The following is a 15,826-nucleotide window of genomic DNA, read 5'->3' on the forward strand; positions in this document are numbered from 1 at the left end:
AGCCCACTAAAGTGGGAGGATAGCCATTGTTTGATGGCATTTAATTCCATTTGGAAGTTGGCTTTACGCATGGGGATAGATATTAGGTGTTGTATCATAGAATGAAAAGCAGCATGTTTATGGGTCACTGGGTGTTGAGAATTGACTGGTATTATTATATCTGTGGTGTTAGGTTTCCTATAGATCTTGAAAGTATGAATATGGTCACTGATGTCTATGGTTAGATCTAAGTAGTTTAGGCAATTACCCCCAAACTCCAGTGTGAATTTTATACTGTTATGTTAAGAATTTACACTGAAGCACTAAAGAAACTGGTATAGGCATGTGTATTCAAATACAGAGATATGTAAACATGCAGAATACAGCACTGTGGTTGGTAACGCCTGTGTAAGACAAGTGTCTGACGCAGTTGTTAGATTGGTTACTGCTGCTACAATGGCAGATTATCAAGATTTAAGTGGGTTTGAACGTGGTGTTATAACGGCACATGAGCAATGGAACACACCATCTCTCAGGTAGCAATGAAGTGGTTACTTTTCCCATATGACCATTTCACGAGTGTACTTGTGAATATCAGGAATCTGGTAAAACATCAAATCTCCAACACTGCTGCAACCGAAAAAGATCCTGCAAGAACAGGATCAATGGTGGCTGAAGAGAATAATTCAACATGACAGAGGTGCAACCCTTCCACAAAGTGCTGCAGATTTCAGTGCTGGGCCATCAAGAGTCAGTGTGTGAATCTTTGAACAAAAGACACAGAACGTTACACTTTGCCTTGACCCATCAGCATCAGCATTGGACTGTTGATGAATGGAAACATGTTGCCTGGTCAGACAAGTCTCATTTCAAATTGTGTTGAGCAGATGGATGTGCACGGGCATGGAGACAACCTCCATGAACCCTGCATGTCAGCAGGGTACTGTTCATGCTGGTGGAGGCTCTGTAATGGTGTGAGGATTGTGCAGTTGGAGTGATATTGGACCCCTGGTATGTCTAGATATGACTGTGACAGGTGACATGTGCCTAAGCATCCTGTCTGACCACATGCATCCATTCATATAAATTGTGAAATTGTGCATTCCGACAGACTTGGGCAATTCCAACAGGACAATGAGACACCCCACATATCTAGAATTGCTGCAGAGTGGCTCCAGGAACACTCTCCCGAGTTTAAACACTTCTGCTGGCCACCAAACTTCCAAGACATGAACATTGTTGAGCATATCTGGGATGCCTTGCAACATGCTGTTCAGAAGAGATCTCCACCCCCTCATACTCTTAGAGATTTATGGACAGCCCTGCTGGATGCATGGTGTCATTTCCCTCTAGCACTACTTCAGACATTAGTCAAGTCTATGCCACATCATGTTTGTGGCACTTATACTTGCTCACGGGGCCCCTACACAATATTAGGCAGGTGTACCAGTTTCTTTGGCTCTTCAATGTAGTTTCACGAGGAATTTTTGAAGTTGTCTGCTAGTGCCTGTCTATAAGCACAGCACATCATCAACATATCTAAACCAGTGTCTAACCTTGAAAGTGAATGAAATGTTTTCCAAAAACAGTGTTTCAAAATCGTTCATGAATATTTCAGCGAGAGTGAACTGAAGGGGGATCCCATAGCTAGACCATCCAACTGTTTGTACATCCTGTTTTTGAAACAGTAATAATTTTGTGTTAGACAAGTTCTGTAACTAACCTTATGTCATCTGTGACAATTGGGTTAACTCCTGCTTTATCGAGCAAGTCTGTGAGAATGTTTAGGCACTCCTGAACAGTTATATTTGTGAATAAGTTTCTAACACCCAAAGAAAACGGGGATTTTCAGGTCTTTTAACTTGTTCACTATGTCAACTGAATTAAGGATCCCATGTTTAGATTTGAACTGTGTGGTGATCTTGATGAGATCATTTAACACTCTGGCTAATCTATAACGTGGAGCTGAGAATGAAGACACCACAGGATGGCTTGGGATATTCTCGTTATGGAGTTTAGGGAGGCCATAAAATCTGGGAGCTACAGGATTCATGTGGGTGAGGAAGTAGGCATCAGAGTCTGGAATTATACTTTTACACTCTTTGATAATACTTCTAATTTTATCATTATAGGACTGTCTGAGTTCTTTCTGTATCTGTTGGAATTTGGTGGCATTTAGGAAATCTTCCACTTTGTTAACATAGTCATATTTTTTCATTAAGACAACAGCATTTCCTTTGTCTGATTGGATTGCTATAACATTATTGTTGATCATTTTGTTCTTGAAATTGTTCAGTACTTGTTGTTCCTTAGCTGGTGGGGCTCCAGAAACAAGGTCAGATATATCAGGTTCATGGGATACGAGACATTTAGTAAAGTAGTTCTCATATAATGCGCATTCTAGGTCTATTTTTATTATTTCCTGTTGTGTTTTGGAGACTTTTTGTGGTGCAGCATATTTGAAGCCCTTTCCCAGTACACTGCATTCTTCACTGGTCAGTTATAAGTCTGAAAGATTAGTTACACAATCTGCAAATTTTAACTTTTTAATAGGTTTTGAAAATTGTACCTCTGAGTAGTTTATTAATTTTAGTCTTCTGTTTTTCATACATGGTATGCATGTCATCATTAACTTCTTGTCTCACTTCACTGTCAAATATATCAAGCTGAGCCGGGTTTAAAAGGGTCAAAATTCAGATGTTTGCTAATTTTGGGTGTGTACTCATCTGATCGCGAATGCTGTATCACTATTTCATGTCTTCTTTGATCCACTTTTTTGTGTGATATGTACTACCTTTTTAGGAGTGGCAGTCTTCAATTTTAGTCTTACACATGCATATTTCAGAATGATATTCTTTTGGATACTCTGACTGTTGAACCCAATACATTGACCAGCTTTTACTTTTTCTTTTTTCTTTTTTTTATTATTATTAACTTCTTACTTTCACTGAGGATAGCAATGTTATCAGTGAATCTTATCACTGACATCCTTTCACCTTGAATTTTAATCCCACTCTTGAACCTTTCTTTTATTTCAGTCATTGCTCCTTCAATGTGTAGATTGAACAGGAGGGTGAAAGACTACATCCCTGTCTTACATCCTTTTTAATCTGTGCACTTCATTCTTGGTCTTTCACTCTTAACTGCCTTTTTGGAGTCTTTGCCTTTCCTAAAGCCAAAACAACTGTCATCTAACAGTGCCTCAGTTTTCTTTCCCATCTTCTGTATATTATTCCTGTCAGCAACTTGAATACATGAGCTCTTCAGCTGACTGTGTGATAATGCCTGCAATTGTGGAATCTGGCAATCTTTGGAATTTTATGGATGATGTCTTTCCATTGAGACTGGTGATATACCATCATGGTGTATCACCAGTCTCATACATTCTATACTCCAACATCTATCTTACTTGATTTTGGATCTTCCAGAGTTCCTTTAAAATTTTGACTGTAATACTGCATCCCCTATCTCTTCCCCATTTACTCCTGTTTCTTCTTCTATTGCATCGTCAGGCATGTCCTCCCCGTCATGGAGACCCTCTGTGTACTCTTTCTTCCTGTCTGCTCTCTCCTCTGAATTTAACAATTGAATTCCCATTGCACTCTTAATGTTACTGCTTTTGCTTTTAATTTCACCAAAAGTTGTTTTAACATTTCTCTATGCTGAGTCATTTCTTTTTCAATTACTTCACATTTTTCATGCAGCCATTTGACCTTAGCTTCCCTGCACTTCCTATTTATTTCATTCCTAACTTGTATTTCTGTATTCTTGAATTTCTCTAAACATTTTTATACTCTCTTCTTTAGTTGAACAATTGAAGTATCTTTCTTATCCATGGTTTTATCGCAGTTACCTTTCTTGTACAAATGTTTTTCTATCATACTTCTGTGATTACCCTTTCTAGAGATGTCCATTATCCCAGTATCTATAGCCGCAGAAGCTTAAAACGTATCTCTTCATTTCTTAGTATATCCACATCCCACTTCTTTGTGCATTGATTTTTCCTGACTAGTCTCTTAACCTTCATCCTACTCTTCACCATTACTAAATCATGGTCTGAGTTTCTATCTGCTCTTGGGTATGCCTTACAATCTAATAACTGATCTTGTTATCTCTGCCTGACCATGAAATCTTGCTGTATGTCCCAGCCTTTTCCAAGTATACGTACTCCTCTTGTGATTTTTGAACAGAGTAATCACACCTTGCACTCAGTACAAAGTCTGTTAGTCAATACATTCCTCATCTACTCGGCAATCTCTGCAACAAGGCTTTACAAAATTTACCCAGTGACTCACGTTTCTGCAAGACCTCACTAATTACTGTTGTTACCTTAATTTGTTACCTTCCTTGGGCTAAAGGCTAGACAAACTGAAACACAGAATAAACAGTATGTAAGGCCCTAGATTGCTCTTCCAACTGAAAAGACAACCACAATATCCCTGCTATCTGTTCATTAGTATCTATGGCCAGTCCCTCAATTTTTTTAACTACAGAACACAGAGTGTTTGGTAATTTCCCAAACATTTTCCATCTTTCACTGCCATCTATCCCCAAGTGATTAACTCGTTCCTCTGACTGACTTGGTCTTTACTTGGTCCACTGTTACTTTCCATCCGTGAAGGTTTGCTTGCAGTTGTAACAGTTTCTCTGAACTCACTGATACACAGATTCAATGTGGACTCAGTATCGACCTTATATAAACCCTTGGTTCTGTTAACAAAATGAGACACTGGTACCTGAATTCTAAATACTTGAGCACAAGCTGGGACACTACCACTGTAACAGTTCTGTATTCACAAGTGCAATGGCAGGCAAACTATCACACACAGAACAGGCATTGTTTACCTCATCAATAGTAGAAATTATTATTACTTGATGGCAATCTGCTGCACCATGTGAACGTCAACCCAGTTCAGCCACACTATCATCCACTGGCATTCTACAAATTGCCAATTCCTATTGCATCTGTGGCTTAGTTAAATATAAAATTCCCAATACTCATCTCTACTCTGGAACCTATTCTATTATAAATCTGAAAAGTTAAAGTTTAGCATATAATTTCTTGAAAAAACTTAGCGGAGGCAGATGCTCACTCATTCTAACACAGCCACAGTCTGTTCAAAGTAAGCTGGTCTAACATCATAGTAGAAACCATTGCGTGGCTGATTGCAAATCTGAATATATGGCCAACTGCCATGCTGTTCTCACAATGGCTCCTCCCAATGAACACCACTGTAGAGATAAATCTGTCTGCTATATCCCTGGCTAGTGAACCCTCCCAAGGAATTCATGCCTCTCGATGGGAGACTAAGCTTTGTTGCTTAGAGCTGGTTATCAACTGCACTCTATGCTGTGCTGTCATCTTCCTGCAATGTGCCAAACCTGAAAACACAACTGAGTGCTCTTGCCAAGAACACCATTCTCACACTGCTTGCCGACCAAAGCCGTACTATTTGTTCCACTCTAAAATCACAATCACCAGAAAGCACTACCCATGCATGCATGCCTCTATATTCACACATCTTCTGCTTGCCCCCTTGCAACAACCACAGAAGATGCCACCTATTGACCAAGAGCAAAGATCACTTACTCGCCACAAACATGATTGATAAATTGCATGCCACATCTCAAATGCCTAATCTCAGGGATACCAGGTAAGCAAACAACAGCTGACAAAATATATGAATGATAAATGACAGAAGTGACATATAAACAAATCGCATGAAAGTTATTACACAAGCAACTAGTTTGGAAAACAGCTAATGACAAGTAAAGTGAATTTACTAGAATCAGATGGCCTGCTGTATTACTGAAACAGATACTCCCCCCCCCCCCCACACACACACACACACAAAGCAGAATTAAACAATAATTAATAAAATGCAAATTATAAGCCAGAAAGGTAGCTTGAAAATGGTCATGGCGGAAAGCATGGTCTTGTGAACACAAACAACACAGAACACAGCCATGCCACCCAGTAAATTCGAGAGTAGGCAACAAAATTCAAATTATGATCTAGGTACACCACAAATCATGAGCACTTGTCCAGAAAAATCTGCTAAACACAGCCTAGTAGAAAAATACAATGAGTTGTTTCACTCACAACAGGAAATCAGAGGAATGATGGCAAATACCAGCTTGGCTTGAAAGGCACCAGGATGCAGTGGGTCACACTTTGGCAAAGCACAAAAATACTGCCCATTACAGAAGGCCTCACCATATAGTCCACAATACAGGTATCCAATGGTTTCCTGAGCAGCCTCACTTCCTCCAACAGTAGAGTAGCTGGCAGTTAAACTCCAACTGGTGTGATGACATCAATAACACTCCACAAGCCATGCCACAGTCTTCTAGCTATGTTTGGCCCAGCAGAGTATTATCATGTCCTTAGTAAATCTGTACTTCTATCTGTCCATGCCACTAAAATCAAGTCACTTCCCTCCTGCCTTTTTCCACTGTCAGTTGCTGCCTAGGCATCATCTCACAAGCTGGTGTTGTTTGATATCCCAGCAACATGTAAAGACACATGCAGGGCAGGCACAACTGATTACTGAGCACTAAGGATGCCTCACACACATGGTACAGTTGTGGAGTAATGAAGACATGGTGTCCTGGCAGTGAGTACAGATCATGAAAATATCATCACTGAACACGAATCATATGAAGGGCTTGGGTTTTGTGAGGCTAGGAAGGTTTGCTCTAGAGCAGGGGAGAGCAGGAATCCTGCACGTGTGCGATGCACTTGCACGTGTGCAGTTAACAGGTGTTGTGCGTGCACACAGGGACAAGCTGGCCACCCGCTTCTCTCCACTCCCCTCCATACCGTCTCTCCGCTTCTTCCTCTGTAATGCATTTTGTTTCCTGCCCTGTTTTATTGAATGAAGGAATAAGGTTGAAAGAAATCGTGGTTTGAAAGAGTACCTATTACCTAAAATATGTTTTATTTAATTATCACAGGTGGAGTTTACAATACATTTAATGTCTGGAACAAAATTTCTGCATACAGACAAACACAAACAGTTACGTAAATATTCATTACTGATGTTTGTTCTTAACCGAGACTTATTAATTTTCATAACAGAAAAAGTTTCTCACAAACGTATGTCGAGCCAGACATTGACATTATCTTCTCGACTTCACGATGGAGACGAGGAAACTCTTGCTGTGGAAAGTTGTGATAAAAATCTATTACACGTCTTGCCAAAAGGAACTTGTCTCTCAGACGAGAATTATGCTGTAGAATCTACAGTGCAGATCTATTAATTTCATTTGCAAACTGGGATGAATATCATCTACAGAAACAGCAAATTGTCTCGAGAACTATTCAAAGCCTTGGGATAAGTGTGATATATCCCCAAATCGCTTGAGAAATTCCTCTTTTATTGCACTAAGTACAGGAACATATTGAAATTTATTATAATGGCGTTCAATATTAAACGTCCGCTGACCAGCGAGAATACTGTCACATATTGTACATTTCGAATTTTCACGTTTTTGCACAAAGAAAAAATGATTCTCCCATTCTTTTTTAAAAGATAGCAAATCTCCACTTCTCCGTTTCCTTGATTCACTCTGCATTTTCCGGTTCTTGAAATACAACGTTCACTACGTAGTGGTTGCTTTGCTTCAACGTCCGCAGCTTAGCATGGTACTACACTGCCGCAACCTGCCGGCTGTCGTCACTGTCCCGTTTGACGATTGCACGCAAGCAGCACACGTGCAGCGCCGTGTCCTCATGCGCCGCGTGCAACGTTTGCCCGCCCCTGCTCTAGAGGCTCACAGACAGGTCAGCATAGGAGGTTGCCATGCTCATGCCATCTCCTCAAAGGAGAAGTAGTTGTGTGTAGCAATATACTTGGTAAAGTGTTTCGAGAATACAGTAACAATATTATGTGAAGGAAAGATGCTACTCACCATATAGCGGAGAGGCTGAGCCGCAGATAGGCACAAAAAAAAGACTTTCACACTTAAAGCTTTTGGCTAGTGACCCTCGTCAACAATAGACACAAACATACACCCACCCACACATACAACTGCAATCTCAGGCAACTGAAACCACACTGCGAGCAGCAGCACCAGTGCATGATGGGAGTGGTGACTAGGTAGGGTTAAGGAGGCGGCTGAGGCAGGGAGGAATACACTAGTCAGTTTGAAGTCAGAAGGACAATGGGAGGGCTAGTGTTTGATAGTAGTGAGACCTACATAATCTTCAGTCCCTACAGAAATCCTTAGGCCCATCTCAGCATCTCTCACCTGAGTCCATCTCACTCCTCATTCCAATGAAACCCCACACATCCACTTTCTACATGCTTCCCAAATCTACAAAACCATCAACCCTGAAGGCTCCGTAATAGCTGGTTATTGTGCTCCCACTGAAATATTTTCCACTCTTGTCAACAAAATGCCTTTAATTACCCAAAACCTAGCCTCACACATCAAAGATACTATCCAATTCATACATCATTAACTCTTGAACATCCTTACTCCTTTACCACCTGGATCCTTACTCATCACAGTTGATGCTGTCTCCCTATAATACTAACATCCCTCATAACCATGGTCTTGTCTCTATCGAACACTACCTCTCAAAATGTCCTCGAAACTCACTAGCTCATTCCTCAAACACCTTACCAAACTATAACCCCCCCACACAATGACGTGTCCTTTGGGGGGAAAGGTATACAAATAAATCAGTGACACAGCCATAGGCACCAGGATGCCATCCTCCTATGTCAGTCTGGTTTTGAGCCACCTAGAAGAAACATTCTTCGGCTCCCAAAAACCCCAAACCCCTCATCTGATTCAGATTCATTGGTGACATCTTCACAATTTAGACTCATGGCCAAGAGACCCTATCTTCATTCCTCCACAACCTTAACACCATCTCCGTTACCTGTTTCACCTTGTCCTCTTCAAACCAATGTGCCACCTTCATGGACATTGACCGCCACCTCTCTGATGGTTCCATATACACCTCTGTCCATATTAAACCCACTAATCACCAACTGTACTAGCATTTTGACAGCCATCACCCCCTTCCACACCAAAAAGTCACTCCAGCACAGCCCTGCCACCCATGGATGGCTTATCTGCAGTGACAAGAATTCCCTGGTCCAATATGCCGAAGGTCTTAAGGGAGCCTTCACAGATAGGCATTACTCCTCTTACCTGGTCCCCAAACAATATCCCATGCCATATCCTCACTCACACCTAATACTTCAACCATTCCCCGTAATCAGCTACAAAGAAGCGCTCCTCTCATCAGGCCATACCTCCATGCACTGGAGTAACTGAATCTCACCCTTCACCAGGCCTCTGACTATCTATCATGAGGCCCAGAAATGAGGGTTATCCTACCTGAGATCTTTTCCACTGCTACTAGAGTGGTATTACATCACCTATTCAACCCACACAAGCCCAGTTCCTGCCCATGCTACTCACACTCCCAACCCCTTGCCACAGGGGACATATTTACGTGGAAAATCCAGGTGGAATACTGGCCTGATTCATCCACACAGCACTTCTACTACAGTCCTGCCATAGACGTATCCCATCCCACCAGAGACAGAGCCATCTGTGAAAGCAATCACATTATATACCTATTCTGCTGCAACCATTGCACAGCTTTTTATGTCAGTGTGGAAACCAACCAGCTGCCCACCAGAATGAATGGCCACTGCCAAACTGTGGCCAAGGACAAAGTTGACCACTTAGTGGCTCAACAAACTGCTGAGCACGTCGTTTTCAAATTCAATGGCTGCTTCACAATTTCTGCCATCTGCATCCCTCCAGCACCAGCTTCTGAACTACATAGGTGGGAATTATCCAGGTAGCACATCCTTCCCTCCCACAATCTCCTATCCTCAGTCTTTGCTAATCCACTGTCCCTGCACCCTCCACAGCCTCTACAGTTCTTCTGCCCCCTCACCTCATCAGAGGCCACACCTCCACATCATCTTAATGATGAGTGGGTGTGCATGCCACTAGTCAAGTCTACATCAGACTCAGAAGACCATTGATGCAAACAAGGTTGCATCAGTTGCAGCTCTCAAATATAAAAGGTATTGCTTAGTTTGTATACTCATCTTGGCCAACTGGAGAAAGCAGCAGTCATCCTCTGCTGAAGCCACTTTACATGATTTAGTACTTCCTAATCATTTTATCACCCTCTTCTATAAATTTATACATTTGTTCCCTCACAAGCAGTATTATAATGGAAAAACATGTTGAAGTATCATAGTACAACAGACTTATTACATGTAGACCGATCATTTTCTCTGAACTCACATTCGGAAGGACGACGGTTCAATCCCGTGTCCAGCCATCCTGATTTAAGTTTTCAGTGATTTCCCTAAAACTGCTCCAGGTGAATGCTGGGATGATTCCTTTGAAAGGGCATGGCTGACTTCCTTCCCCATCCTTCCCTAATCTGATGAGACTGATGACCTCACTGTTTGGTCTCTTCCCCCAAACAACCCCCAACTGATCATTCACTGCTATCTGAACACACCCACATTTGATACTGCAGCCTAACTGCCTTTCTTGCAGTGGGGAACAGGGAAAAATGTTTGATTCAGTGGTTTGGGTTACTGTCAGTCAGCAAGACAATGCCCTGATATTTGCGATGAGAAATATACAAACCTTTCCTGAAGAAAAATGTTTGATGTCCATCTGAAATGTTTCCTTTTCGTAATGTCCAAGTCATTATTGGTTGGCAGATTGTTAGTAACAGGTCTCCAGTGGCCACTGGTGTCAACTACAAACTACCAAACTACATGACAGGGAAAAGGGGAGAGAGGGTGCAGATACTCTTTCGTCACTTCCTTATCTACATCAAACTGCAGTTTGTAATGCAGTATAATTCTGATCCATTTTCTTTCTCTTCCAGATATGACACAGAAATCACGTATACAAGTAAAATTCATGCTATTTAATAACTGTGCTGATTTTTATCTTTTTTCATGCTGCATTGATGTAAGTTATCCCATGTTTTATGTTGGTAAAGAATTACACATCATTTCTTCTTTTCAGATGTCCATCACCAGTACATAGGGAGTCAGCAGTGACAGACAAATGTGTCATGCTGCCTGATCCAACTGATCCCTGTTGCAAAGTGCTTCGCTGTGATGTCACACTCACAGAAGGTGACTACGAGACCTCATCTGTCAGTGCCCAGGATTCAACTTCTGCAACTCTTCCAATGAACACAACAACTCCTGTTACAAGTAATGATTCTCTTTCAGTTACTGAGGATGGTTAAAGCAGGGATGCACAGACTGTGGCCCACTGGCTGCAATCAGTCTGCCATGGGTCTGATGGTGGCCTTCCACTCACTGTTAATTTTTGTAATTTTTTTGTCTTTTACTCATATGCTACTGAAATGGAGAGAGCAGGTTGTTTTGAGCACAGTCTAGCTAGCACTGGAGGAGAGGGATCCAATTCAGAATAATAAATTATCTCACAACACAATATTTTTGAACTTGCAATCACAGTAGTGGGTTTGTGCCCACAGTCCTAACAAGCCTGTGCACCCCTGGCTTAAAGATTGTAATGTTTGTGGACAAAGCATGCTAATTAGGGGTACAAATTTAGCTTCAGTAGACACCGCTTAAATGGATAGTAAAAATCAGTTTCAGCTGAACTGTGACATGCACAGTTACAATATAACACCTGTGTGTGTGTGTGTGTGTGTGTGTGTGTGTGTGTGTGTGTGTGTGAGGCAAAGATAACCGAAATAAAATTGAAATTTACCATGTCTGTTGTAATCTCATCAAAGTGTTTGGAACTGATTGTTAACTTTTACACTTACAATACTAATAAGCAGAAAATAATTATTTATGTAAAACAATTTTTTTTAATATAACACATTTATAAAATGGACTCAGAAATATAAAATCATTTCTCCTTACTCCATATAGATTCCTGGCCCCAAACAGATAGTCCTGAAAATTTGTGCTTTCAAATTTTTATAATAGCTATGATAATACTAATAAAATTTAAAACAAAAAACATGGGGCACATGCAATAGATAATGGTAAGGGCTGTTGGCAGTAGCTATCACTGAGAAAAGTCGCACAGCAGTTCCTGTCATTCGCAATACAGTAAAATTGTTAGTGTCTTAGATACACTACTAATGCATCAGTTATGTATTGCATACGCCCCATGTTTTTTGTTTTAAATTTTACAAGTTTTTGTCATACTTATTAAAATTTCACTGCACAAATATTAGGATTATGAGTATGTATGGCATTAGGAATCTGTAAGGAACTAGGAGAAATTATTTTATGCTGTTTTAGTCCATTTTCAAAATCTTTCATATTAAAAAGATTTTGAGTTAAATAATTATTTTTAAATGTAGCAGTTTCCTTTTTAATTTGCTCAATTAAATTTAGCTGTCATAAGCATGAATAGCACCAAGCGGTATAGTGACAGTTTATTGTTAATACAACATATGGATTAAGTTCATATGATTTCCTTGTCTTTTGTGGATATGTGATTTGATTCCTTCTTGATGGAGTCCATGGATCCTGATGAATGAATCAATGAACTGAAGTGAAAATCATGACTGTTCCGACATGGGTAAGCAACAATCCCTCTATCTCAAACAGATTCGAGAGGAGCATGTTTAATTCTGAAATATTTGAGAATAGGTTTCTTCTAATAAATTCAAAATATAAAAGGTTAGAAAGGAAATCGTGAGACAGTCATGTAATGTGATGGGATACCTGACAATTCACCCACTTAAGATCTTCTGGTAATGGTTAAATGAAAAAGGGTGACTGACATGATATAATTGGGTACTTGAAAACTTATCATAAAAACAGTGGCTTAAGCATTCAGATTGTTGCTTCCTGCACAGTCCTCATATAGGATAAAATGTATAAGAAAAGCAGATTTAGGCAAGCAATTTATTTACAACATCTAATAATCTGTAATTTTGTTAGTGTACTAACATGGAAAGAAAACATTTTCTGTTGACACTGATGTGAGTGCATTTTCTCTGGTGTTCAGACATTTTCAATTTTGTTTTTGCAACAGAGCAGACACTACTAATTATGTGTTTTGTGTGACCCCTTTTTCCAACAGAAAATGTTGGTTTGTTTCTCATTACAATTAATTTTTAGTGGAATTTTTTGTGCCTACTCAGTAGAAAGCTCCCAAAGTAGTCTAGTGTCATTTTTGACTGAACAAAATGTAGGAACAGAGAAAGCACAGCACAATACTTTATTTTTCTGAATAGAAGTTAGGTTGATAGCTTACTATGAAACTTAGTAGTACTATTTACATAATAACATTGGATGTAAATGCAACAACCTTGTAAAGCTGATTAATTTCATGTCCTGTGACGTATTCACAGCCTGGATCACTGGAACACAAAATATATAAATAAATAAAATAAATTTGCTTGTACCAAGAAACAAACTGACGTTTTCCACTGACACTAGGCATTCCATGGAATGTGAGAGGAGAAGTATTTTTTGGGCTAAGTGCATTACATTACATGAGTCATATTTCAACGATACTGTGGAGTGAAGTCTTTGGGATCTAAATTTAATTTAAGTGCAACAAAACAATGAAACAACTTAATGTTATGAAAGACTATTGCATTACAGTCTTAATAAAAATTATAAAGGAATCTAAAACATTTAAATTAAGAGTTTCTGTGCACATACTCTCCAACAGAGAAGAAAGAATTGTCTAATTGAAATTTCTTTAATTCAGTCTTAAACTCCTATTCATTACGGTATCTGGCTGACACTTAACATGCTCCAGCAGATTGTTACATACATTTGTTGCCATACATTTGTCTCCTTTCTACACTGCTGTTAACCCCTTGAAGTCTTTGTAGAGGCTGTTTTTGAGAAATACTGGTAATGACAAAAGATGTTAATGAACATTAATATTGTGAAATATTTGTTGAAATACTAAGTTTCTCGAAGATATCTCTGCTATATGTTCTAGAATTAACACCATATATAACACTTATAACATGTTTCTGAAAGAAGTATACAAGTTCATTGAGTTTCTCGAAACATAACTCTGTAAATTATAAACTAAATGGAAATATGCAGAATAAACTAGTTTTCTCATTTTTAAATCACTTAGAGCAGTAACCATGTGCAGCACATATGTAGCTGAACTAAAGTACTTTATTAATTATAGGCAATAAGCTCTCCACTTAATGTTATGATCTATCTACATGTATCCCCTCTTGCTGAACATATTGTTTAGTTAGGATGTTCTTGGTTCTTCCATATAATCTTGCTTTTCAAAATTTTTGTGAAAGAATATTGACTCTAATTAAGTGTCCAGTGAGTTTTGCTTTATACTGTCTTAAAACTTCAGTAGTTCTTTTCTTCTCCCCTATTTCTTGCAAAACCATCTCATCTGTTTTCATCAGTCCAGCTAGGTCTTGTGATTCTCCTCCAGAATCACATTCCCACATCTTAGAGGATGAGCTTTCTCCTCCTTTCCCAATGTCCATGTTTCACATCCATATCTCAGGACACTATTATATAAAACTCATCTTAGTGTGTAAGCCGATGTTTTTGTTCAGCAGAAGGTGCTTCTTATTCATACTTATCCTAGCTAAATTTAACTGACTAAACTGCAATAAAAGCTGTTACTCTGATAAAAGAATCAGTTACTACTTCACAATTTATAATAAATAGCTACTGTTTATTTAATATTCATAGCTTAATATTTACTTCACTATATTAGTATTTTTCAAAACAAATTAGTTTCCCACATCCAAAAATGCAGAGATCTGTTCACAATACATTACTGCTTTTCATGTAACTATAAAAATGAACACTGTTACTTGCTATGTAGCTGACACTATGAAGAGATTCATTACATTAGTAACTTAGTATATTAAAAGGCTCAGCTTAAAACATCCCTTATCTCATCATTCATGACACTGTGATGCGAAAGAAATACGACATTAGTTCGATCATCACTACTACACCCTAAGCAGTGGCATATTACAAACTCTTGTTCATAAGGCTAGAGTTGTCTCAGCTTACAGCAGAGCGTAACCATCCTCGCTTTGTGTTTGTACAGAACAGGTACTTTGATAAACAGATTCGTAATGCATTTCAGCCTGCAGGCATTAAATCTCAAGAACAGCCAGAAGAAATGGAGAACTCCAGGAGGATGGTTTTTCTACCTAATGTTGGTGGTATGTCCTTTAAGATTGGCAGGCTGTTCAAGAAACATCAAACAAAATGTGTCATTCAACCTCCATTGTAAGCACTGATGATGCTGGGTTCTGTTAAAGACAATGTAGGTCTACATACATTAGGGACAGTGACAGAGTGGGAAATCATACGTTGGCCAGACATGTTGCACTGTTAAGGATAGATGCACTGAACATAGCCATCACAACAGACTGGATCAGCCAGAAAAGTCTGCTGTTGCTGAACACTGTCTTGACTTGGGACATACCATGAACTATGGAGAGACAGGGATCCTTTCATAAACTGGGACCACCATCTTTAAAGAAGTTTGATTAATAGGGACAAGGGGATTCAGCTCAGCAAGGAATGGCAACCAGCATTGGCATTACTAGGGCATTGTTTGATTGATTGATTGATTGTTAGGGCCAGAGAAATGAACCCAAGTCAACACAGATGGGGAATCAGAGTCTGCACACTTAAACTGGTTGCCAACACTCTGTCCACATGCACACTGGGTTAAGATTTGTGGCTGCACTTTTCTTGCATCGTGCATATGAGGGCCGTGGCCCATTTCTCTGTCGGGGGCACTGGTTGTCACCATACTCCATGGTACATCTTTTATGACATTATAGCCCCACCCCTTGGTGCCTGCTCTTTTCTAGCGAGCC

At 39.6% G+C, this 15,826-nt stretch overlaps 1 protein-coding gene across 1 annotated transcript in view; it reads left to right on the forward strand.

Moving 5' to 3' along the window:
- Positions 1 to 15,826, forward strand: part of LOC126184153 (putative epidermal cell surface receptor) — a 401,413-nt gene that overhangs the window by 285,721 nt on the left and 99,866 nt on the right. Inside the window, 1 exon segment of the mRNA XM_049926525.1 lies at positions 11,011 to 11,204. Coding sequence (XP_049782482.1) covers positions 11,011 to 11,204 — 194 coding nt within the window.

Source organism: Schistocerca cancellata, chromosome 1 (assembly GCF_023864275.1).
Source record: "Schistocerca cancellata isolate TAMUIC-IGC-003103 chromosome 1, iqSchCanc2.1, whole genome shotgun sequence".
NCBI lineage: Eukaryota > Metazoa > Arthropoda > Insecta > Orthoptera > Acrididae > Schistocerca > Schistocerca cancellata.